At 33.5% G+C, this 24,418-nt stretch overlaps 4 protein-coding genes and 2 non-coding genes across 7 annotated transcripts; 3 read left to right on the forward strand and 3 right to left on the reverse strand.

Moving 5' to 3' along the window:
* Positions 1–595: 595 nt before the first annotated feature.
* TRNAM-CAU lies at positions 596–667 on the reverse strand. Its single transcript has one exon. It is a non-coding gene; the product is annotated as a tRNA-Met (tRNA).
* Positions 668–1,100: 433 nt separating this feature from the next.
* LOC123883274 (FRIGIDA-like protein 3) lies at positions 1,101–6,810 on the forward strand. The gene is made up of 4 exons (XM_045932019.1): positions 1,101–1,321; positions 2,396–3,441; positions 3,640–3,812; positions 6,121–6,810. The coding sequence occupies exons 2-4, from the start codon at positions 2,406–2,408 to the stop codon at positions 6,550–6,552; spliced, it is 1,641 nt and encodes a 546-aa protein (XP_045787975.1). The 5' UTR covers positions 1,101–1,321; positions 2,396–2,405; the 3' UTR covers positions 6,553–6,810.
* A 382-nt stretch (positions 6,811–7,192) lies between these two features.
* On the reverse strand, positions 7,193–7,264 carry TRNAM-CAU. The gene has a single exon. It is a non-coding gene; the product is annotated as a tRNA-Met (tRNA).
* A 2,746-nt stretch (positions 7,265–10,010) lies between these two features.
* LOC123883276 (FRIGIDA-like protein 3) lies at positions 10,011–13,682 on the forward strand. Of its 2 annotated transcripts, none has more exons than XM_045932021.1 (4): positions 10,011–10,205; positions 11,520–12,597; positions 12,697–12,869; positions 13,011–13,682. In XM_045932021.1, exons 2-4 carry the CDS (start codon positions 11,544–11,546, stop codon positions 13,431–13,433), a joined length of 1,650 nt encoding a protein of 549 aa, XP_045787977.1. In that variant the 5' UTR covers positions 10,011–10,205; positions 11,520–11,543; the 3' UTR covers positions 13,434–13,682. The 2 variants fall into 2 exon arrangements, with proteins under 2 accessions (XP_045787977.1, XP_045787976.1); XM_045932020.1 differs by having other exon boundaries at positions 10,019–10,205; positions 11,534–12,597.
* Positions 13,683–15,057: 1,375 nt separating this feature from the next.
* Positions 15,058–19,400, forward strand: LOC123883278 (ubiquitin-like-conjugating enzyme ATG10). The gene is made up of 7 exons (XM_045932024.1): positions 15,058–15,180; positions 17,428–17,605; positions 17,691–17,741; positions 17,974–18,061; positions 18,182–18,274; positions 18,745–18,842; positions 18,937–19,400. Exons 2-7 carry the CDS (start codon positions 17,432–17,434, stop codon positions 19,171–19,173), a joined length of 741 nt encoding a protein of 246 aa, XP_045787980.1. The 5' UTR covers positions 15,058–15,180; positions 17,428–17,431; the 3' UTR covers positions 19,174–19,400.
* Positions 19,401–19,953: 553 nt separating this feature from the next.
* On the reverse strand, positions 19,954–24,345 carry LOC123883277 (hemolysin A-like). Its single transcript, XM_045932022.1, has 9 exons — positions 24,115–24,345; positions 23,756–23,843; positions 22,862–22,941; positions 22,496–22,598; positions 22,236–22,392; positions 21,346–21,474; positions 21,169–21,255; positions 20,876–20,920; positions 19,954–20,506 (listed from the first exon to the last, which is right to left on the reverse strand). Exons 1-9 carry the CDS (start codon positions 24,215–24,217, stop codon positions 20,333–20,335), a joined length of 966 nt encoding a protein of 321 aa, XP_045787978.1. The 5' UTR covers positions 24,218–24,345; the 3' UTR covers positions 19,954–20,332.
* Between the last annotated feature and the right edge of the window lie 73 nt (positions 24,346–24,418).

Here is a 24,418-nt window from a genome sequence, read left to right on the forward strand (position 1 = left end):
GCTCATCTTGGGCTCAACAAAAAGTGATTTTTCATCTCTTAATACACTCAAACTGGCTCAGTTAGTGAGCCATATGGCTTGGTTACTTTTCATTCTGGTTCAGTTACAAATTTTTTTGACAGCAAATACCCTTAATTTGGACAGGTGTCAGATTCTTAAGCAAGGGCAATTTTGATTTTACCATTGTCATTAGTTTTCTTATATTGTAATAGATCTCTGATTGTCCATGCTTCTAAATTACTGCACTTTTTTGACATTTTGTTGTTCTCAGTTGAAAAACATATATCAACTTGAGGAACTCTCGAACACCATTTTAATCTGCATAATTTTCCTCCTTTTTGTGGGGTATATATGTATGTCTAGATATAGTCCCTAACTTCGACTTACGTTAAAATAATCTGGATTGATCTTGGATTATGGAGAAACCTGATGTGATTGGGTTAGGTAAGTGGGTCTTAATTAGTTAATCTCTCAATCATTTTAAGAGAGTGGTTTGGTACATAACTCGGAAACAAAGTTTCTGTGTGAGCAGAATGCAAGCTTGAGATGGTGTTTTTTAGGTATTTTTTGAAAAATAAAAAATAAAAGCCAAATTTATCAGAGCCTGGTTTCGATCCAGGGACCTGTGGGTTATGGGCCCACCACGCTTCCGCTGCGCCACTCTGATGCTTTTGATTATATTTATTGGGTTGAAGATTTAAATCGATAATTAAAGTAAAAATAGCATGCTAAGGTAACGCAAAAGGCCTAATCATTAACTAAATTTTTTTCTTAAAAAAAAATATAAATCTAACTATAGCTATTTTGAAGTTTAGTACTCCCTCCGTCCGCAAAAAAAATCACTTTTTTATGTCTCAAATTATAAGTAAAAAAAACTAACTTTTATCATTTTTAAGATAAATTTTTACTTAATTTACTCTCTCTCTTCTTTTCCCCATAATCAATAACCAATAAAAACTGTTTTTACATCTTCCCATGAAACTTATTTTAACAAACACACAAAAAGTCAACATTAAAATTATCATATTTTACTTTTCTTAATAAGCGTGAAATTTTTTTTTTTTTTTTGCCTATATTATGAGAAAAAAAGTAACTAGAGATGGTAGCCATTATTATTATTATTATTATTATTATTAGAAAAAAAAAAGAAATGAAGAAACAGAGAAACACTTCTCTACTCAACCATTTCTTCTTCTTCTTCTTCTTCTTCTTCTTCTTCCTCTCTCTTTCTCTCTCCTAGGGTTACACTTTTAGAGAGAGAAAATGGACTGAGAATTCATAACTCTCTCTCTCTCTAGTTTATCTTCTTCACACAATTCAGGTAACTCTTTGTTTATTTCACTGTATTTCTTTTTTTGTTTGATTTTCTCTATAAGCTTAGATCGGCTTTGTTTTCTTCATTTTCAGTTGAACAAATTCGTAGAAATTGCTCTCAAAATCTAATTTTGTAGCTATAGATAGTTGTTGCATATCAATTTTGCGTCAATTTTGCTACCTTTTGTGTTTATTTCTTATTTAGGGTTTTTAATTTTGGTATTTTCATTCGAGCTTAATTTAGCTATTAAGAAAGTAGAGAAATTGTGAAAAAATATATAGTTGAAGATTTGGTGAATTTTTTTTAATATATGGTGTTAGAATTAGAGATCTTGGTTGAAAATTTGAGTTAGTGTTTTGCTTGTACTTAGAGGTTACAGTACCATTTTAATTTGTAGCTGAGGTTAGATAATGCACTAGATATAGATTTTTTTATGCATAAGTTTAGCTATAGTGTTCCCTGATAAGAAAGGATTAGCTATAAAGTTTATTATATTTAGGCTTAATTACATATTTAACATAAAGTTAGACGAAATTAACTCAAAATTTAATAAAAATGACGAACTTAAGCTGACATCATTAACATAAAGAACCAAATTGAAACTTTTAAATTATAGAGGATCAACTTGAAACCTAAAATAAAGATAATAAGAGACCAAATTTGCAATTAAGCCTTATATTTATTGCAATGGTACTTTTTTTTTTACCGGTAGGAACTGAACCCAATACTCCAAAGTTTATAACACTCATACACAATGCCACCAACCCCTTGCGCTAGAGCTTGGTTGTTGCAATGGGATGGGACTGTCTTGTTTTTTATCAGTAGGAATTGAACTCAGTATCCCAGAGTGTACAACACTCACACATACTGCGCACTAACCACTTTCGCTACAGCCCAGTGGTTGCAATGGTACTCTTCTTTTTATCAATAAGTAGGAATTGAACTCGGTACCACAAGGTTTACAACACTCGCACACACTGTACACTAACCACTTGCGCTAGAGCCTGGTGGTTGCAATGCTTCTTGTTTGATATTAGATAAGTTGAACTTTGATATTTATTTCATTATTTTATTCTGTAGTTTCGTTGCAATGGAAGACAAGGATTCGGTTGCTAAAATGATGGACTCTACATCTTCAAAGATACAACAGCTGCAAAAGGCTTTTGCTGAGCTTGAAAGTTACCGAGCTGTTACTCTTAACATGAAATGGAAAGATCTAGAGGAACATTTTCAGGGGCTAGAGAAATCGTTGAAGAGGCGCTTTCGTGAACTGGAAGACCAAGAAAAATTGTTTGAAATCAAAACAAGGCAATCTCGTGAAATGTTGGAGAAACAGGAAGCAGCTGTTTTTGCTAAGGAGCAAGCCTCGCTGCAGAGGATTCAAAAGAAAAGAGATGCTTCTGTATTCAGCATTGTAAATGCTCGAAAAAAGCAAAGGAAGGTTTCATCGAAGGGTTTTGTCTTTAATGAGAGTCTAGGGACACCAGTTGTAGAAGAGAAACCTTTAGATGCTGCATCCACTGGGGCTGAATGCAACATAGAAAACGTGCAACTTTCTCCTGAAAATGTGGACTTGATGTCTTATCCAGAGTTGGTAAAGCTATGCAAAGAGTTGGATGCTGCTGGACTTCACAAATTTATATCTGACAACCGCAAGAACCTTGCTGCTGTAAGGGAGGAAATACCGCTTGCGTTAAGAGCTGCTCCTAATGCTGCCTCTCTAGTTTTAGATTCGTTGGAAGGATTTTATTGCACAGAAGTGTCAAGTCAGGATATAAAGAAAGATGCTAACTTGTTGGGTCTTCGCCGAACCAGTATCATGCTGTTGGAATGTCTAAGTGACTTCCTGACCAATTTGGGTTCTGTTTCGAATGTGATTTCCGAAGATATCAAGGATAGGGCAAAGGCAGTTGCTGAAGAGTGGAAACCGAGATTGGATGCTCTTGATATTGATGCTAGCAATGGGAATTCCTTGGAGGCTCATGCATTTTTGCAACTTCTAGCCAGTTTTGGTATTGCCTCTGATTTTAATGAGGAGGAGTTATCCAGGCTGATTCCAATGGTGTCTAGGCGTCGCCAAACTGCTGATTTATGCCGGTGCCTTGGGTTGTCGGAGAAGATGCCTGGTATGGATTAGTTCTCTATTTAATGTTTTATTTTGTGCACTAAGTTTTCATCTAATTATCACATGTTAGCTTTTTTTTCCACCCCTTTAAATGAGTTTCTTACTTTACGCTGTGAAAAAGTCGTTTCCTTGGGTTTTCTTTATATATTTTTGTGTTCATTTTAAAATTTGAATATTTCAATTTACTTTTGATGTGCAGGTGTGATTGAAGTTTTGGTAAACAATGGGCGGCAAATTGATGCTGTTAACTTGGCTTTTGCATTTAATCTTACTGAACAGTTTTCACCCATTCCTTTGCTGAAGTCTTACCTGAATGATGCTAAGAAAGCTTTTTCTCCAGTCAAGAGTGTTAACTCTTCTCCCACTGCACAGGTAAATTCTCCAGTGTCTCCATATTTAATAATCATTCCTTCTGCTGCTTTCATTTAATGATTTGAACTTGTCTTATGGAGTATTGTATAGTTCTTCTGACCGGTATGTCCAGTTGCAATTGAGGTTATTAGCTGTCTAATAGTTTTGTTGTCATTGTGAAATATTAAGGTCGGGAGTTGCAAAAGAATGACTGTATTATACTCCCTCTGTCTGACCCATAATAACTGTCACATGTGCAAAAAAGTTGTCCTATAAAGTGCGTCACTTTCAATTTTTATTGTAGTTTTAAATGCTTGTTTCCCCAATTGTACCATCTAATTAATACTATGCGCATCTTATCATCTATTCACTTTGCATTTATCATCTTTTGTTAATCTGTGTGAAATGGTCAAATGCGACAGTTATTATGGGATGGAGGGAGTAATATTTTTAGAATATTGTCAGATATATTGTTGAATGACATACACTTCTTATTGAGGAGCAACCTCAGGAGCTGTTTCCTAATTTTGTTATGCTTCCACTTAACTATGTTTAATGTAACTCACTCATGTTGAGTTTTGGCAACAGTAATGTGCAGCCGTTTGGCATGGTATGAAACAATTCATTAGTTTTCTATTGAATTCTCTTGTGGATGTTAAAAACCATTCATGAGTTTCCTCCTAACAATGAAGTTTTTTTTATTCATGCCATGGTATTGGAGCTTTTATGGCCAAGTGGTCTAGATTTTGATCCTTAATAACCCCATTCTTGTATGTAAAAGTTGAATTTAACACAATGTAGATGAATTTATACAATGTCTGCTCGTCAAGCCCAAAGGGGTTCTTTTTGAGAGGGCGTAACAGATTTAAAACCATATTGATGAGGACTTGCGTAACACTTAACAACATAAGCCTTTGAGAGTTAATTCATGTCAAGTTATCATTTAGTGTTAAATTTTATGATCTTTTTGTAGAGGCATCCGTTAGAGATATGTTGAGTGGCTTGGAAGCTTTATTTAGTTATTTGTTCAGTTGTTTGCTTTTTCCTTCTTAAAGAGGAGGATTTCTTATTCTCCTAGCTAAGAATTTTTGTTTATGTAGAAATAAAATAGAATGTATGGAATGTAACTTAGCGGGAGATATGCTAATTCTAGCTTGGTCCCTTCATGCCAAAGTTTAGGGAATAGTTGATGTAAATCATAGGATTCAAGCAAAAATGCTTCAAGAGATGATTTGTGGTGAAAAGGTTCCCCACTCAAACTTAAAAGAAAATTTATTAACACGCTAGCATCTTGCCACATTCATAGACTTACATCACAGTAGATTAGGAAATGATGCTATGTTGTTAAGCGCCGACCCCAAAAAATGCTATAGCGGTATAGCGGGTAGCGGGATGACCGCTATTGTGAAGACCAAAAATCCATGTACAAATTAAATATAAATTCCAACAACATACATAAATACTAAAAAATAGAAAAATACATTTCATACTTAGTAATTATACTAAATATTGTCATTTACTATCAAAATAGGTTCTAAATAAAAGACTAAATAACATTCCATCAAGTTCTAGAAGTACTCAAAATGATATCCCATCAAAATAAAGAATAAGTTCGTTCTAAAAGTAAACACAATGACTAACCAGCCATTAATGACAAGTTCTATAAGCATGTAAAATCATACTTTCAAAGTGAGCGTTGAAGTATTTGAGAAACTTTTTTTTTGAAAACTTGGTATCTGGCCCTAGGACCGACTAATCCAAGGGGACCAATCCCACCGCCCACTTGTGGGGGCCCCATTTAAAGCCAGAGTTTTTTTGCTCTGTATGAACTTAGCCCACCGAAATTGAGTATTTGAGAAACATTGAAAGAAGAAATGGCACAGAGAGAAAAGTAATAACATGATATGAGAACTTAGGGCATCAAAGGGGTGCGGAAAAATCACAAAATACCCCTAATTTTATGATTTATTTCCAAAAATTATGGTTCTCATCAATCCCCCACCCCCCAAAAGGCAAAAGCGGCCAGATACCTCTATGGATCCGCTACGAAAATGCTATTCACCAGCAAATAGCGGAAAGCGGACCTGTAGCATCGCGGGGAGGGGGTCTGCTGCTACGCTATCCCGCTATAGCGCCGCTATTAATATCATAGAAATGATGGAAGACATTCACTATCATTTTGGATTGCCTTGAGGATGTTCCAAAGCATATAAAGTAGATAAACATTTATTTGGTGTTTCTGTTACTCATATTTTGATGTTTGATTATGGAAATGTGTGTCTGTGTGTGTGTGTGTGTGAATATTCCTAATGACTTGCTATTCTCTCAGACTGAGGTTAATGAAAGGGAGCTGTTTGCCCTCAAGGCCATACTGAAGTGCATTGAAGAACATAAACTTGACGAGCAGTATCCTATGGATCCTCTTCAGAAACGAGTGATCCAACTTGAGAAGGCCAAGACTGACAAGAAGAGGGAAACTGAAGCGACAAAACCTCAACCCAAGAGACCCTGTGCTAATGGCGTGGGATATGGTCCTCGTGTCACTAACAATCCCTCTGACAGAACTCCATATGTTAGAGTTGTTGACAGGTACCCACAATATATGTATGACCGACCTTACTTGTACCATGGACCAACTGAAAATCACTGCACCCCTTTCGTGGGTTCTGCAAACTATAACATCTCTCCTAATCCTGGAACTTACTTTGGAAATGGCTACCAATATCAGGCACCCCAATATCAAGCTACATATCTTCACTAATTAGCAGAGATGGTAAACAGATAACTATGGTCCCTTTAATATTTAGTCTTAAGTCTTAACCCTTAAGCTGTTGTACTTGTATGACTTGTATGTTGTACTTTATAAATGTAGTCTTCAAGAACCCCTTAAACAGGTTAAATGTCATGTTAAAATTTAACTTTGGTGCTAGAAGATATTCTTATCTTCTAATGCATCCACTCTGTTCTCGTTTTGTACAAGCTTACTTTGCTGTCTTTGTAGTATACTTTTCCTCTTTAATCTCTGATTGTCCATGCTTCTAAATTACTGCACTTTTTTGACATTTTGTTGTTCTCAGTTGAAAAACATATATCAACTTGAGGAACTCTCGAACACCATTTTAATCTGCATAATTTTCCTCCTTTTTGTGGGGTATATATGTATGTCTAGATATAGTCCCTAACTTCGACTTACGTTAAAATAATCTGGATTGATCTTGGATTATGGAGAAACCTGATGTGATTGGGTTAGGTAAGTGGGTCTTAATTAGTTAATCTCTCAATCATTTTAAGAGAGTGGTTTGGTACATAACTCGGAAACAAAGTTTCTGTGTGAGCAGAATGCAAGCTTGAGATGGTGTTTTTTAGGTATTTTTTGAAAAATAAAAAATAAAAGCCAAATTTATCAGAGCCTGGTTTCGATCCAGGGACCTGTGGGTTATGGGCCCACCACGCTTCCGCTGCGCCACTCTGATGCTTTTGATTATATTTATTGGGTTGAAGATTTAAATCGATAATTAAAGTAAAAATAGCATGCTAAGGTAACGCAAAAGGCCTAATCATTAACTAAATTTTTTTCTTAAAAAAAAATATAAGGGGGGTGTATTGGATTGGGATTTCATGAGACAATTTTGGCAAAAAAAGTCTTGATGATTTTATGAGATTTTGTTGGACTATATTGATTTTGTGAGATTTTAAAGACTTTTTTACAGAGACTTTTTTACAATCAAGATTTTTAACACATGATTTGAATGGATTTTGAGAGATTTTTTTCAAAAAACTTTTTACAATCAAGATTTCATAATACTTTATATATTAAGAAACTTTTGTATATTAGGCAAATTTTAAAAGAATCAATAAATTTTAATAAAAGAAATTATATTTTTTTGGGAATCCAAATTTTTAAACAAAAAAAAAAACCTTACATTTTTTTCACGTATATGTTTCTAATCACAAATAAAAACCATTATCACCATTGATGGGAAAAGAAGCAGATGAAGGTAACGAAAAAAATTTGTCGTAAAAAGTTGTATTGAATCAAAAGTTTGTAAAAAAGATGTAGAATTTGTTAAAATATTTTTTTGCAAAAAAAACATATTTGATAGAAGAAGAAGAAGAAGAAGAAGAAGAAGAAGAAGAAGAAGAAGAAGAACTGATATAATGATGATGAAAGTAAAAAATCTTGGAGAGTTTGAAAAAGTCTCAAGTCTTTTGGTGAGATTCTTGAACAAGTGAACAAAGAAAAGAAGAAGGAGTGCAGTGATGATGAACTATGAAAAAATAAAGAAAATTTTTTTTTGATACAGTGATGATGAAAATAAAAAGTCTTGGAGATTTCAAAAAAGTCTCAAGGCTTTTGGTGAGATTGTTGAAAAAGTCTATCAAGTGTATTTTCAACTAAAAAGTCTCTCAAAATCCATTCCATAGAAGAATCCATCAAAATCGGTAGACTTTTGAATACCAGTAGACATTTTAAAAGTAGTACCAAATCTCAATTGAATACCAACGGATTTTATTGCCCTGAAAAAAAAATCATGTTTGTCTTAATTGAATACCACAAGATTTATTTAACTTTTGTAAAAGTCTTGATTGAATACCTCAAGATTTTTTTGTCATAAAAAAGTCTTTTAAAATCCCATGAAATCTCAATCCAATACACCCTCCTAAATCTAACTATAGCTATTTTGAAGTTTAGTACTCCCTCCGTCCGCAAAAAAAATCACTTTTTCATGTCCCAAATTATAAGCAAAAAAAACTAACTTTTATCATTTTCAAGATAAACTTTTACTTAATTTACTCTCTCTCTTCTTTTTTCCATAATCAATAACCAATAAAAACTGTTTTTACATCTTCCCATGAAACTTATTTCAACAAACACACAAAAAGTCAACCTTGAAATTATCATATTTTACTTTTCTTAATAAGTGTGAAAATTTTTTTTTTGCCTATATTATGGGACGGAGTAGTAATTAGTATACTCTTGAGGCCGCTATGTTATTTTAGGATTTTTAAATAACCATCAAAATATTATAATTCAATCTCCTAACCCCTTAATGATTTATAATTGGGTCTTTTAATTAAAAAAAAATCAGCTAAGTCTTAAATTTGAAATTATGACCTTGAATTTAGAATCTAATTTTTTTTACCAAGCTTAACTCATTTCATATATCAATATAATTTTAATATAGTATATAACCAAGTTTTGGTGACTAACAAATGACAATAATGCTCTTACTAACAACTAACAAGTGAGCAACATTATTGGCTTGTGTTCATTGAAATTTATCCTAAAGTTTGATAATAACAAATTATTATTAACAATTGTAAAAAAAAAAACAAATTATTATTAACAACAAAGAAGCTTTTACAAATATGTAAAATAACAAAAAGTTCGGTACCAATATTAACTTTATCGGTAATATATCAACCACAAACTTGCAATCTATTCTTATGACAACACTGGATAACCCAAATTTCTTTGCCAAAAAATAGCCGTTTTTAAACCTCACACTTCTACTTCATCTGGAAGAAGACTCCACTATCTCTATATCGTTCGAGCTCAGATAAAAAGTGAATTTTATTTCATCACGGAATGCGTAATTTAGAAGAAAAAAAAAAGTACCTTTTTGTTAATTTTATCTTTCTTAATTTTTTTAATAAAAAATTATTTATATGTTAATTATTATGATAATTTTTTTACATCTTATAAAAACTTGAACGTTGAACCTCCATTCCATTTAAACCATTAATTCAACTAATTCAATCAGATGAACTATCTATCCCACCTAAACTTTCTTACCTCTTTTAACTCAAATTAGTTGAGTTATTATTACTCCAAGAAGAATTATGTGAGGCAACGTAACAAGTCCCAAGAAGAATGTCTTTGTTTCTTAATTTTGTGAGTCAAAGACACTCTGTCTCTGTAGTCTGTAGCAGTTGGTACTGATACTATACTGCTGCTGTCCGTAAACGGTGAAGACCAAAACGGAAACGGGTCTTCAAAAAACAATTTCTTTATTTCTTTTAAGAGTCATGGTAACTGGTGTCTTCGAGACACTGCTTAAAGAAAAAAAAAAGAAAATTTTAAATAGAAAACATCATTTTTTAAACTTTTAAAGAGTTGACTGCACAAACTCTAATACCAAATTACTATTTTTGCTTGTCTCAGGACACTGTTTAGCAATTTTTCTTCTTTTTAAAAAAGAAACAAGTGTGTAATGTAACAGAGTCAGCTTTTGATATTAATTAATCAACCACCACACACATTCTCTCTCTTCCTTTTCTTCATCTTCTTCTTCAACCTTCTCTCTCAATCTCTGATGTGAGAGTTGCACTGAGGTTATGGATTGAGAATTCTCTCTTTCTCTATCTCTCTATCCCTCTCTGTTTTATAGTACTTTCTTTTGGATCAATCAGGTAATTCTTTTTTTTCTCTTTTTATTTTTTATTTTTTCCAATTTTTGTTTTATTTTTTCTGTTATTTTGTTTTCTTGCTGTCGGTTTAGATCGGCTTTGTTTGCTTCTGGAGACAATTTCTGTTTTCAATGTTTCTTGTCTGATTTTTTTTTCCACACATTACTCCAAATCTACTCTTCTAATTACACTGCATAGTTTTTATTTTATTTTAAATTTTAATTTAATTGTTTTTTTTTGTTGTTGTTAATTTTATGGAAATTAACTACTCTGTGATTTTTTAGTTTTCAGTTGTTTATTATTGTTGTTTTTATTTTCACTTGCATTTAATTGATGATGACTGATGAGTAGAAATATTGTGCCTATTTTGCCCCTTTTCCTTTTTAGGTTTTGGATCTAGATATCTTCTTTGGTAAATATTTTAGCAATTTAGTCATGATTTGAAATATGATGCTTTTTTTAGCTACTAGACAACTTAGTCAAAAAAAAAAAAACTTGGACAACTTATAAAGAAGTAAATGCTTGAAGATTTGGTGAAGAGTTGATTAAATATGATGTAGTAAATAGTAAAGCTGGTTGAACCATTGAGATTATGTCTTAATAATTCAGCTGATGTTCCACAAATTCAAGCTAACTTTATTAGAGGCTATCGTGTTTGTGTTCGTGCCATACATTTTTTGTTGCTAAACATGTAAACGCGTAGTGCTAGTAACACTCTTTTCAACACTCAGTACTCAGTCTCTACTTGAGTGAAACTCATGTAGGTCTCGCCACTTTATGTGGGACCTATTTCAAAAGTGAGGGACCCACATTGATTTCGACCAATTAGAGAGTGAGTGTTAGAGAGAGTGTTGAAAAGAGTGTTCGTACTTAGTAGTACTTCTCATATCTAAACAAACTTTATTATTGTTTTTGGTGCATTAGTGTTTGATATTTCCTTAATTAGTAACTCACCTTTGTTAAAAGAGACACAGAGGATGTGTGATGTGTATAATTTGAGAAATGGACAGACAAATATTTATGTCATTTGAAGTTTTTGCTGAAAGAACACTTGCTAACTGAGTAATTGAGAATGCCATTGAGAGATGAAGAAACATGTCTTAATTTTATGATATAATAGTGTGACAGAACACTATAATAACTCTGTAAAGAAACATAGTTCTTAACTACAAAGTAGGATTTTATCGGGATCTAACTTAAGTGGTTGGTGTGCAGTGTTGTGAGTGTTTGTAATTGCTGATAAGTGTGTTGTGTGTACTATTAAGTATTAACCGTAGTATGCTTTCGTAAGCTGATATTAAGTATTTGTTTCACCAGTTTATCTTTTTCAGCTTCTTGACAATGGAAGAAAAAGATTCAGTGGCTACACTGATGGATTCGACAACTTCTAAGATACAACAACTGCAGAAGGCATTTGCTGAACTTGAAAGTTATCGAGCTGTTACTCTTAACATGAAATGGAAAGAACTGGAGGAACATTTTCACGGGCTCGAGAAATCCTTGAAGAGGCGCTTTCATGAGTTAGAAGATCAAGAAAAAGTGTTCGAAAACAAGACAATGAAAGCTCGTGAAATGTTGAAGAAGCAGGAAGCAGCTGTTTTTGCCAAGGAACAAGCTACATTGCAAAGGCTTCAAGAGAAAAGAGATGCTGCTACATTTGCCATTATAAATGCTCGAGAAAAGCACAGGAAGGTTTCACAAAAAGATTTAGCCATTGTCTCTAATGGGGGTCAAGGTACATCATGTATGGAGGAGAAACCAATGGATGCTGTTTCTAATGTGACGGAAGGTCACATAGAAGATGTGAAACTTTCTTTTGAAAATGGAAATGGAAATGTGGACTTGGTCTCTTATCCGGAGTTGCTAAAACTTTGTCAGGAGATGGATACTGCTGGACTGCACAAATTCATACCGGACAACCGTAAGAACCTTGCTGCTATAAGGGAGGAAATACCACATGCATTAAGAGCTTCTCCTAATGCGGCCTGTTTAGTCTTAGATTCCTTGGAAGGATTTTACTGCATGGAAGTGTCAAGTCATGATATTAAGAAGGATGCTAACTTATTAGGTCTTCGCCGGACCTGTATCATGCTGATGGAATGTCTGAGTGATTTCCTGAGCAATTCAGCCCGTGTTTCTAATTTAGTTTCGAAAGATATCAAGGAACGGGCAAAGGCAGTTGCTGAAGAATGGAAACCTAAATTGGATGCTCTTGACATGGATGCCAGTAACGGGAATTCCTTGGAGGCTCATGCGTTTTTGCAACTTCTAGCCAGTTTTGATATAGCGTCTGGTTTTGATGAGGAGGAGTTATCCAGGCTAATTCCAATGGTGTCTCGGCGTCGCCAAACTGCTGATTTATGCTGTAGCCTTGGATTATCAGAGAAGATGCCTGGTATCTATTTGTTCATTTATAATCTTCCGTTTCAATCTTAACCTTATAAGAATTATATCAGATTTTGGGCAATATTGATTTATTGTCTTCTCTCGGCAGGTGTAATTGAGGTTTTGGTGAACAGTGGGAGGCAAATTGACGCAGTTAACTTGGCTTTTGCATTTGATCTAACGAAACAGTTTTCTCCTGTTACCTTGCTGAAGTCTTATTTGAAGGATGCTAGAAATTCTTGCTCACCTGGCAAAAGTGGTAACTCATCCCCCACTGCACAGGTTCATTATTGAGTCTGTTATATTAAGTAATTATTCTTGATTCTCGATAACCTTCAGTTAAATTTATCCGTGATTGGTTTATTTTTGGTAATCCATTATTTATCCGTGTTTTTTAATATTCCTAGTGATTTCTTGTATCAGATTGAAGTTAATGAACGAGAGTTGATTGCTCATAAAGCTGTAATCAAGTGCATCGAAGAACACAAACTTGATGAGCAGTATCCTCTAGATCCTCTCCTGAAACGAGTTGTTCAACTTGAGAAGGCCAAAGCTGACAAAAAGAGGGAAGCCGAAGCGACAAAGCCTCAACCGAAGAGACCTCGAGCTAATAATATGGGATACGGTCCCCGTGTCACTAACATTCCTTCCGACAAAACTTCTTATCCTAGAGTTGCTGACAGGTACCCACAAACGCAATATGTGTATGACCGACCTTACATGTACCCTGCACCAACCGACAATCACTGTCCTCCCGTCCTCGGCAATGCACATTATAACTTCTCTCATAATCATGGCAACTACTTTGGAAACGGCTATCAGTACCAAGCTACATATCTTCACTAGTTAACCGAGATATGAGCAGAAACTTATGATCCTTTTGTTTAATATATCTAGTCTTAACCTTTTAAGATGGTGAATGTTGTACTTTTTCAATGTAGTGTTTAAGAATCACTAAAAGGAGTAAAATGTCATGTTATTAATATCTTACCTTTTGTACTAGAAGATATTCTGATCCTCTAATGTATGAATTCTGTTCTTGTTTTGTACAAACTTAATCCTGTTGTTGCCTTTGTAGTATGTTTGCTTGTCATACATCTGAGAATGTCTTTTTATTTATTTCTGAGTAAAATAGTGTTTACCCACTCCCACCGCAATATTAGCGAATTTCAGCTTACCTCATGTAATGTCAAGATTTCGTCTTTTAACCCTCATTGAATATCCCTATGTGGTGTGGGTATGAAGGATTATCATGTGATGTTTTTCCCTATTTGGAAACAAGGCTATGTCTCTAGCTTCCATCAAAGTTGTGAAAGGTTTCAATCACTAATCGTTAGGAACCTTTCACAGCTTCGAACTGTTTGGGTACAATGTCGCTAAAAGATTCAACTAACTCAAGAACTACGAAGAATTCTTGATAATCAATATGATGTAAACTCTACCAAATTGGAAACATCACAAATCTCAAATCTTTCCTTTTTGATTAGAATGGGAAGTTGCCGCATAGTCATTAATCTATTGGCAAGAGCATATCACAGGTTCGGATTCGGAGGTTCCTTCTCTAACCTTTATTTTATAAACATGTTAAATCTAAATTGTCACATATAGCATTTACATTTCATTGTTTTACTTCTCAATAGATTTTACAACTAGTGAATATTGATTGAAACTGTTAATGCACGTTGTTCCTTTTCTCTCAATATTAGTAGCAACTCAAAGGCGCCGAGTGTTACTATATTTTATATTTAGGAGTAAGTCATTTATCTGCTAGCATAAACTTTGAGAGACTATGTTACCAAGATATTGCGCATAACTCTTGCAAACAACAGGCATGCATCGAGTAGTCTCGTTGGGGGTTCAAAAATTGACAGTACTTGCAGTAGTGGCCAGTGGCCACGATAAGAGTAGCTCGATCTCAAGGGGGATTACAGTTAGCAGTGTTACCTAAAGGCAAGATAGCTGGGGTCACTCGTGTTCGCTGAACTCTGAGTTCTCTCAGAATCACATTGCATACGGAGTAGTGAAGATGGTTACGGTGCATCATTACGCATCATCATCGTTGCGTTGTAATGCTTCCGTGCGTGCTTATCACCGGTGTGATATGTTTATGCATCTATCTTCTTAATGTCTTGTCTCTCATATAGTTTGAACTTGATTTTTCTCTCATGAATTTTGTCATTTTGTCACATAAGTCTATTTTAATTTTTTTTGTTTGATTTTTTTTTTTTGAAAAATAGCCTTAAAATATTCTCATTAATTGTCAATTTAAAACCAGTTTATACTACCATTATACATATTATATTTTCTATACATATCTTATAAAATTGCGTAAAAAAAGAATACATATCTTATAAAAATAAAATAAAAATACATATCCTAATTTCTCCAACAAAAATTATTGGGGGTATATATAACAATTTTCTAATTTCTTCTATGACAAATAAAAAGCCCAAGGCCCAATAAGATACATTACCAAGCCCTAATATTCCAAACCCTAATTCCAATTTCACCATTCCTTCAGCCGAATCACCAACTCGAACGCGTGCTATAAAAGCAGAGCAGTGGAGTGCAGAAATTTCATTCACCATTTAGGGTTCGTTTTTCTCTATTCCTCTCTTTAATTTTTTTCTTAATTTAATTTTAGGGTTCATTGATTATTTTTGCTTTTCAATTTCAATGCTTGTTCTACACAATTGAAACTGTTTTTAAATTTTGAATATGATTTTGTTTTTTGTTGTATTGAAAAACCAGACATAGTCAGGTATCTATCATGTTTATGTTGGTAGAAACCGTTACATGGCTGGTAAATGAAACTGATAGAGTTTGTTTCAGATGAATTTGGGGTTTCCCATGTTTTCTGATTCATCTTTTTCAATAAGTGTTCATCGTTGCCCAATAATATTCTTTATTATTATTTGAGCTACATCTGGACCCTACATTACCCTCAATAATATAGTGCTTTTATTATTATTATTTGTTTTCAATTTTGAATCTTTGAAATCCCACTTGGTTGGTCTGGTGGTGTCTGCTCGAGACGTGAGAGTGTGCTCCTCTTTAAGCTTTTAGGTTTGATTCGATTTGGTGCCAATTTAGGTGGGTTAATTTATTTTTTTTTTTAAAAAATTGAATCTTTGATTTTTTTTTTATTATATTTCAAAATTCATAACCCTAATATGCATTCTTGAAATCTAAGTAGACAGATTGAGGAGAGGGATATAGATACTAATATTGATAAAGTGAATACCTATTTTGATTCTCACAAATTTTTGATGGGTCAATTCAGTCCTAAACAAATTTGTGAGTTTTCAAAATGGTTATTCACTCTATGTATAAAAACCCTACCTACAATAATTTGATGATGGATTAATGTTATGGTAATGGAAATAATGATATTAATTGGTTATATGTTTGCTACTCCCAAAATTTTCATGATATTTGATATTTGTATGGATGACATTTAAAATGGTATAAAAAACTTTGAAAATATCTCTTGAAATTGGATTGATATTTTGCAATTTCAATGATTTTTTGTTATATGATAAAAGAATAAGCCATCAATTTGGTCCATAAACTAATGACCTCTCTTCAAAATATACTAAATAGTCCCTAAACTATTATTAATACTTCAATTTAGTCCCTCAGTTCTTTTAAAAACATGAGAGAAAATGATAGTTGAGGTACCAAATTGATGAATTATTAATAGTTTAGGGACCATTATGTATATTTTTATAGTTTAGTGACCAAAATCGAGAGAGCTTGATTGTTCAAGGACTAAATTGAAGGTTTATTCTATTGATAATTTACGGAACTAAGTTGGTAATACCCTGCAATATTAAGGAATTATTACTCAAAAACGATGATAGTGCATGGTTTATATAGTTTGTAAATCAAGAATCAACCTTTATTTTCACATCAAGTTTTTGAGACCTCAGTCTTATGTATGGATTTGAGAAAATACCAAGTGTTTGGACAAAAAAAAATGAAAATAAAAACTAATTCTAAATTTGGAATTTGAATATGATAAGTAATTAGATAAACAAATGTATAAAAAAAAAAGAAAGAATAATATGTATTGAATATTGAAGCCAAGTTATTGAGCTGAACGAGTTGATTAGACTGAACTTTGGATTATTAAACCGCTTTTCACAGCCATAGGAAATCAAAAAAAAGTATTGAATGTTGATTGTATGTTTTGGTTGGTAGTGAGATTTTGAAGAGGTTTCAAAGCGTAATTTTTGCCACAATCATGACACCTTACTAAGATCGTGACATTATCATCAATGCAAACATTTGTAGTATAAGCACGGACACGACACGAACACTGACATGTCTACACCGATAAAAATTTTAAAAAATGACATAATTTAGTGTAATCATAAGTGTCGGTGTCGGACACGGACACCGGCACGTGTCGGACACGTCATAATTATAAGATCCTATTTGACCACTGTACGTACGTCAATGCACAATTTTGATCTCTAATATCTTTAATTGTCTATTAGTAAAAATTTTAAAAATTTAATATTTTGAAAATACTCATCTCATACGCTAATATTTATATTTAAATGAATAGTAAATTTTTGTCAATTAGATTCGTATAATTAGGGACGGAGGTAGTATTATGCTCTGTTTGGTAGGAGAGAAAAAGAGAAGAGAGAAATAAAAATACTGAAACCAAGTGCATGCATTGGTTTCTGCATTTTTATTTTTCTCTTTCTCTTTTTCTCTCCTACCAAACACACCCTTAGTATTGGAGGATACATCTGTTCCATTTTTATTTTGAAGTATTTGAACTTCATAGTTTTGATCATAAAAAATGAAATGGACCTCTTTTTTGTAGGGGTATGGACCTCAAAGAAGCTGTTAAGGACAAAATCCCATGGGATGGAACTCTCCCTTTAAATGAATTTTCCCTTTCTGCTTCTACATTTTCTGATAAGTGGAAAATGTTCAATCATTCATTTCCTCCATGGCTGTGGAACCCTTGTCCAAAACACCATTTGAATTCTTCTCATAAGGTAGTTCCTTTATCATGAGATTCCCAAATCCACTGCATTTTTCTACCCTTAGCACATGTCCTGAATTTATACGTGTCTATGTCAGGTGGAAGGATACTTATCACTTGAGAATGTGTGTCTTGTCAAGTCATGCGAGGTTTGTCAATTGTCACCAATTTAATGTAAAACTAATTTTTATTGACGGACATGTTTGGAATCACGATAAGTTTGACGAAATCATAGTGTCACTGGTTTAATTGATGCTTCAAAAGTTCAGCTCTTCTCAAAATTACGGTGGCACACTTTGATTCTGTCAAACTCATTTTCAATCCAAACATGCATGAAGTGAAGTTTATGTTGGCTATATTGAATTGTAACTGTCATTACAGGAAGAAAAGAACCACGGAAGTCTGTCATGGAAAGCAGAGAGCAACATCTCACAGGCAGAAGAGCCCTTTGATCATGCAACTTTAGTTTGTATGGCCTAATTGGTATTCCTAGACTAATTTAGTTTTAATCCGTAGCATAAATTTGGATTATCTAGAGTACTCTTCCTTACTTAATGACTTACATAATGTATTTCTTCCTTTCTACTAGGTCCAGAGTTTGAAGCAAACCACTATGATTTTCACATTGTCTACAGTCCATCATATAGAGTTCCGGTGTTGTATTTCCGTTCATACTATAGTGGTATGTTCACTTTTCTATCTGTGGAGTTTCTGTGTGATAATATCTTAATCGTTATGTAAATATATAAAAGAACGCGCTTCATTGTATATGAGATGTTAGCTTAATGTTATGAGTTTGACCGGATAACTTCAAGAGACGGAATTCAAATCCTCTCGGTGGCGGTTTAGAAAAGTATGTTTTTGTCAAAACAATCAAGTTTGAAAACCAAGACCACATTATAGTTGTTTAATTAACTAGGTTGCTTGAAATGATCCTCCAATACAATTTACCATTTATGCTATTGAATGTGGATACTATAAGTGCTGGCTATTGGTATTGAATTTCTTGAATAATGAAGATTTAATACTTAGCTTTAAAATATTCTGTTCATATCTAATGGCTATGAAAAAGAATTAGTTTCTTGCTTGAATATCATATCATATAAATGAAAATGATGTTCACTATGTTTGATAGAGTATTTGATTATGTAGATGGACAGCCTTTGCCGCTCAGTGAAATCGAAAAGGATCTTCCTGGTCATTCTGCAGAGTTGCTACTAGAATCAAAATGGACATTTATAACTCAAGAGGTAAATAACTTGCTTCAATCTTTTTCCTTTTCTATATATTCAATATTCAATTAAATGGTTTCAATTTAAATGGTTTCAATTTTATAACTTGCAGGAACATCCATATTTGAATAGACCATGGTACAAGTTACATCCATGTGGGACAAGGGACTGGATGAAACTGCTTTTAAGCGATACATATACATCTTCGAATAAAAACTTTATCGAACAATATCTGGTGTCTTGGTTTTCGGTTGTTGGTCAAGTGGTAGGCCTTAAAATCTCTTTGGAAATGTTGAATATTGAAGAAAAAAAGTTGTTTGAAACTACAGCATCCGACATTTTCGAATAGTTATAAGATTCACTATTTGGCTAACAACTGGAAACTGGTATATACCATATATTACTAAAATGATGTAATTGGGAAAAAACTTGTGGAGAAGTTTAGATTTTTAGTAGATGGTGAATATTTTCTCCTTATTTTCTTCTTTCTTTTTCGAAATCATCTTTCCTACTATGTTTTGAATACATGAAATACTGTTGTCTACTACCTGTATAGAACTAAATGGAATTTAATACTGTTGTCTGCTACCTGTATAGAATTACAAGCCATTTTCTATGAACTAGTGTGACTTTAATGAGAACACTGAATGGTGCATCGCATGAAAATGGCTTTCGAGGTGGTGTAGGCTGTTGGATCCATGGCATTTCTAAGTTTGTTAGTGCTTATGGCACCTTTGTAACAGAGCTTTGGAGAGTTTTGGAGGGTTTGTGTATGGAGGAAGTAGTCATTGGAGTTGATTCTCTCTTAATGGTGAGGGTTTTGAAAAGTGATTCTTTTTGAAGTGCCAATTTGATAATATCATGGAGCATATTCCATTGGTGTTAGTTGCTGCTATGTGAGTTCCTACTCTCTGTATTGCTGCAATGCGACCAGGCGTCAACAACAATACAATTTCCAACTCTCAGCAAGGAAAGGTTAATATAGATCACATAATTTACATCTTAGGACATATATTGTAAAAGATCTTTCAAATCCTATTTATAAAGCATAGCACATATACTGTGAAGTATGACCCAAGTTCTCTACAGCTTTTTCTTTGAACATAAAAAGTGAAAAAATAATCAGAGATTTTTAATCCAAACAAGCTAATAGTTCAAATCAAATTCCAAAATTCAACATTCTTAGTGAATAAACAAGACATCAAATAGGAAGAAACAACAATATCCAACTCTATGAAAGCCAAGCACTCATCATCAAGTTTTCATGTGACCATAGCCATAGGTGAAACTAAAAAGAAAATATATGTTCAAGATGGTAGTTGAATAAGGAATTTTAATAGATGCAGATTAGTATATTACTCATCACATTTTTTCACTAACGAGTCATTTGTTTAAATGGTACATACAAAATTTCACCACTACCATTCAACGGCACCGACAACTCGCTACTATACATGAATACATCTATCCCACCTGCTTAACCTTTCATTGAAGGTTGAAGAAATGCATCAAGCATGAAATTCTTCTCTAATTTCTTCATGATTTTGAGCACTTTTGTTATGGATTCTGCTAAAGTGAACAAGGAATTCTGTATTACCCTCGGCACCTTTGAGAGGAGACTCAATCCAACCTTTGCTGCAGAAACCAAAACTCTCTACTCCCTTTGTAATCTTCTCAAGAACCTGAATTGTAGAAGAAATCAATCGCAGTTTAACCTCATAAAAGTTCTCTAATCAAAGTTCTTTAATCACTTTCTGACAAAAAATAAAGTTTTTCAATCACTTCTTAGGACAATCTAAGAGTCTCTCTTAATAAAATGCCATATGCAAAAACCCTCATACAACATTGTTTCGACTTAATTGCAATTTAGACGGGAAAAAATTGAAGACATGGCGCATAACACTATGTCCCTAATTATAAGCCAATTTTGTAGAGCACAAAATGGTGCTAATAAAAAGGGACGGAGGTAATAATTAGTTTTACTTCTCCAAATTATCTTTTTTAACAAGTTGACAATATTCAAGAAGTTCAGATAGCAAAAAATCACCCACCTCTTGATGGACAACGGGGTCTTTCACTATCCCTCCCTTTCCTACCTGCACAAGCAATGTAACTCCATTAAATGGGAGCGAAATGGGAGCAAAATGATGATTATTTTAGTAAAAAACATAACCCTGCTTGCAATGAATTATATATTTAAAGCCTTTTAAGTACATTTGTTATCTTTACGTTCACCAACTTCATGTCAATGATATATTGTTGACCAAGTAGTTTAACTGTATATTATTGCTGAAAATATCAAAATAAACAGTAAAAGACCATAATCGGAGTTCATATTCCGTACTTGAGATCTCTGAGCTTCAAATTGTGGTTTAACCAAAGTCACTAAGGCAGCATCTTCCTTCATGACACTTACCACAGCAGGCATGACCTGTTAAAAGAATATAAGAATAGTGGATCCGAAAAGCTATACACACTAACAGCACTACAAGACTATGTTTAACCTGAATTGAGAGCATACCGTAAGAATAGAGATGAACGAAAGGTCTAGTGTCACCAAATCAACCTTTTGGGGGAGTTCTTTGAGATATCTTAAATTTGTCCGCTCTATAATAGATACACGTTCATCTTTTCGTATTTTTTCTGCTACCTAGTTAAGTTAACAATCGTTAATCATTAATAATAGATAATAACTAAGCAACTGCAGATGCGCAATTAGGGAAATGCCATAACAAAACAATAATAGAGTATCAAATTTTCTAAAACATGTGAAACAAAAACAGACTCATTAAGACTCCAAAGTAATATATTATTATTTAGATGAGTTCACCGAACTAGCAAAAATTTCACAAATTATTTTGAAGATATAACTGTAGAAGTTCAAAAGAGCCTAATACATTAAGGTGTTTGGCTGTCAAAAGTCATAATTTCATCAAATGTATCAATGACTTCTTATAAATTTTAATTTTTTACGAGAGCATTCTAGTTTAGAAAAGAAAACAGGAGGATCCAAAAAACATCCACGGAGAAATTTATGGTTACAAATTCTGGAATTATGATCCATCTTAACTCGTAAGTATTAGAAAGCCATAGCTTAAAGACATAATTATCACTAATCTAAGGAATAGCTAAATAAAACAAAAATTAAAGCACTAAATACATTTAAGCCTCCCACGGCATAACTGCATATGCAATGCATAAACATTAAAAAACAAGAACCATGTTTGCCAAAACCTAAGAAATAGAACGCATATGTATTAGGTAACGGGTTGTAGCTTAATTGACGCCAACCAACTGTAATAGACTTATGTGAGATGATGATGGCCGAGGTTCAATCCTCCACTAAGTCACCTTTGCGCCTCCCTTACCCCTCCAAACTAGCAAAAAATAATGTAATGTTATATAAGTTACCTGTCCATAACCTACATCAACCCCATAAACATGTGATGCACCATACTGAAGTAAACAGTCAGTAAACCCTCCAGTTGATAGCCCAGAATCGAGAGCCACTTTACCAGCCACATCAACACCAAGCTGTTCAATGGCACCTTCTAACTTATGTCCAGCTCTGTGTAGATATAAAAAAAAGCCAAACAACAATGTAGTTTCATCGAAGTTGCTGTTGAGATATTATTTCAAGTAAATAAGTGAATAGAGGTTGATGACTTCACCTACATACATATTTGGGAACTTCAGCAATAATCTCCACTACAGATTTTTCGGACACAGGGGTACCGGCTTTATTAATCACCTTCCCATTCACATATACTTTTCCTGCATTACATACGTTGTTATGTCAATCATACTACGAATATGCATAAGAAGGTTACAAATGATTATGTTATTATTTGGCAACACCAGCTAGCATTGGCTAATTCAGCATCAAAATTAAACGACAGTGGAATCAGTTCAAGAATTTCAAAACTGTCCAATTTCTTTGTATATCAACAACAGGAATTACCTTAATATAATCCAAGTGAGCTCAGCACAGTATCTATCTACATACTAAATTGGAAATAAAAAGTGAAATTAGTTACCTTGCAAAATCCATGACTGGATGATGGATCTACTGTATTGCTGATATTTTTCAAGGCATGCTTCGTCTAGCCTCTTTTTCCTAAAAGGTGAATGCACAAAAATAAATGAAGCAGTTCAGTAAGTTTAATAACCAATACAAATCCAAAACCGTTTGCTTCACCAAGTAGGTTAAAATACCATGACATACCATCATGAAATTTTGTTTTTATGAATGTATCAAGAATGGAAACATTACATAAAAATGAGTTGAAGATAATTACTTAGACATGACACGTGAAGAAATAAAATAATGAGTAAACCACCAAATCAGTCACTGACTTTGTAAGACACTCTCAAATAGGTCCCTAACTTTATGCATATTTTAAAAAGATCCCTAACTCTGTCAAATTTTACTTATATTAGTCCTTCAAATAATACGTCAAGGACTAAAATGATAATAAGTGGATAAACTTAGAGACTGTTATGAATAATTTAGTGCCTTAGAACTTAGTGGATGTCCATCCTTGGTCTTCCATGTTCTTATAACTCCCACTAGTGAATGACTTAATTGTACCTTTGATCATTCACTTGCTCATTTGTATCCCATAAATAGGACTCATATTTTAGTGTAAAGACACACATCTGAAGAGAATAATACAAAGCTCTCATTTTCTCTATCTCTATTCTCTAGCTCTAGAAGTTTATTTCTAACAGAGACCAAATTGATAGTAAGTCGAGACTTAATCAATAATAAGTGGTTGCTTATAGGGACCAACTTGGCAGATTAATAGAGTCAGAGACCTTTTTGAAATATTCATAAAGTCAAGAACCTATTTAAGAATGTCATACCGTCAGAGACTAATTTGGTGATTTACTCGAAAAACAAGACAATAGTTAAAGCAATGAAAGCTTACTTCTTGATTGGTATAATCTTTTCTGATTTTGCAGTAGCATAGCTCCTAAAGGAACCTTTAACTGGTATTTGACCACTGACCCATCTCACTAAAATCAAATTCCATGAAAAAAAAAAGGTTTCAGTGCACCACACACAGCACAGTTTCATATTATGAACCATGTACACTTCTCAGGACATGTTTCCCACAACTTGCTTTAAAAACATGAACTTCAAAGTTCCAAATTGAAGTAATAATAATCATAATAATGTTAATGTCAACAACAACTAACATAAAAAATAAAGTGTTAATTTGCCACATAACATTAATATAACAAAATAGAAAATATTTTGCTGCTAAATTGTGAAGAGAGAAAGAACCTGTTCCTGGGAGCTTAAGAGTTCGTAGGAAAGAAAAGAAATTTAAGGTTGTCTCGCTCTGCAAACCTCGTAACTGCTGATGTTTCACAAACTGTAACGCCATTTCTGTTTCTCAACAACAAAACAAAATTCTGTTTTTTCAATGTTGATAGATAGGTTATTAGGGACAAGGTGAAATTTGGGCCTCTAATTTTTAACTAATTGGGCTTTGCTACTCCCATACTCTAATTTCGCTATTTCCACCTCTAAGGGATTGTTTCCACAAATGCAATATTATGTAAACAATTTTTTGAATTTTATAGTT

The sequence above is a fragment of the Trifolium pratense genome, linkage group LG5, assembly GCF_020283565.1.
Source record: "Trifolium pratense cultivar HEN17-A07 linkage group LG5, ARS_RC_1.1, whole genome shotgun sequence".
Taxonomy (NCBI): domain Eukaryota; kingdom Viridiplantae; phylum Streptophyta; class Magnoliopsida; order Fabales; family Fabaceae; genus Trifolium; species Trifolium pratense.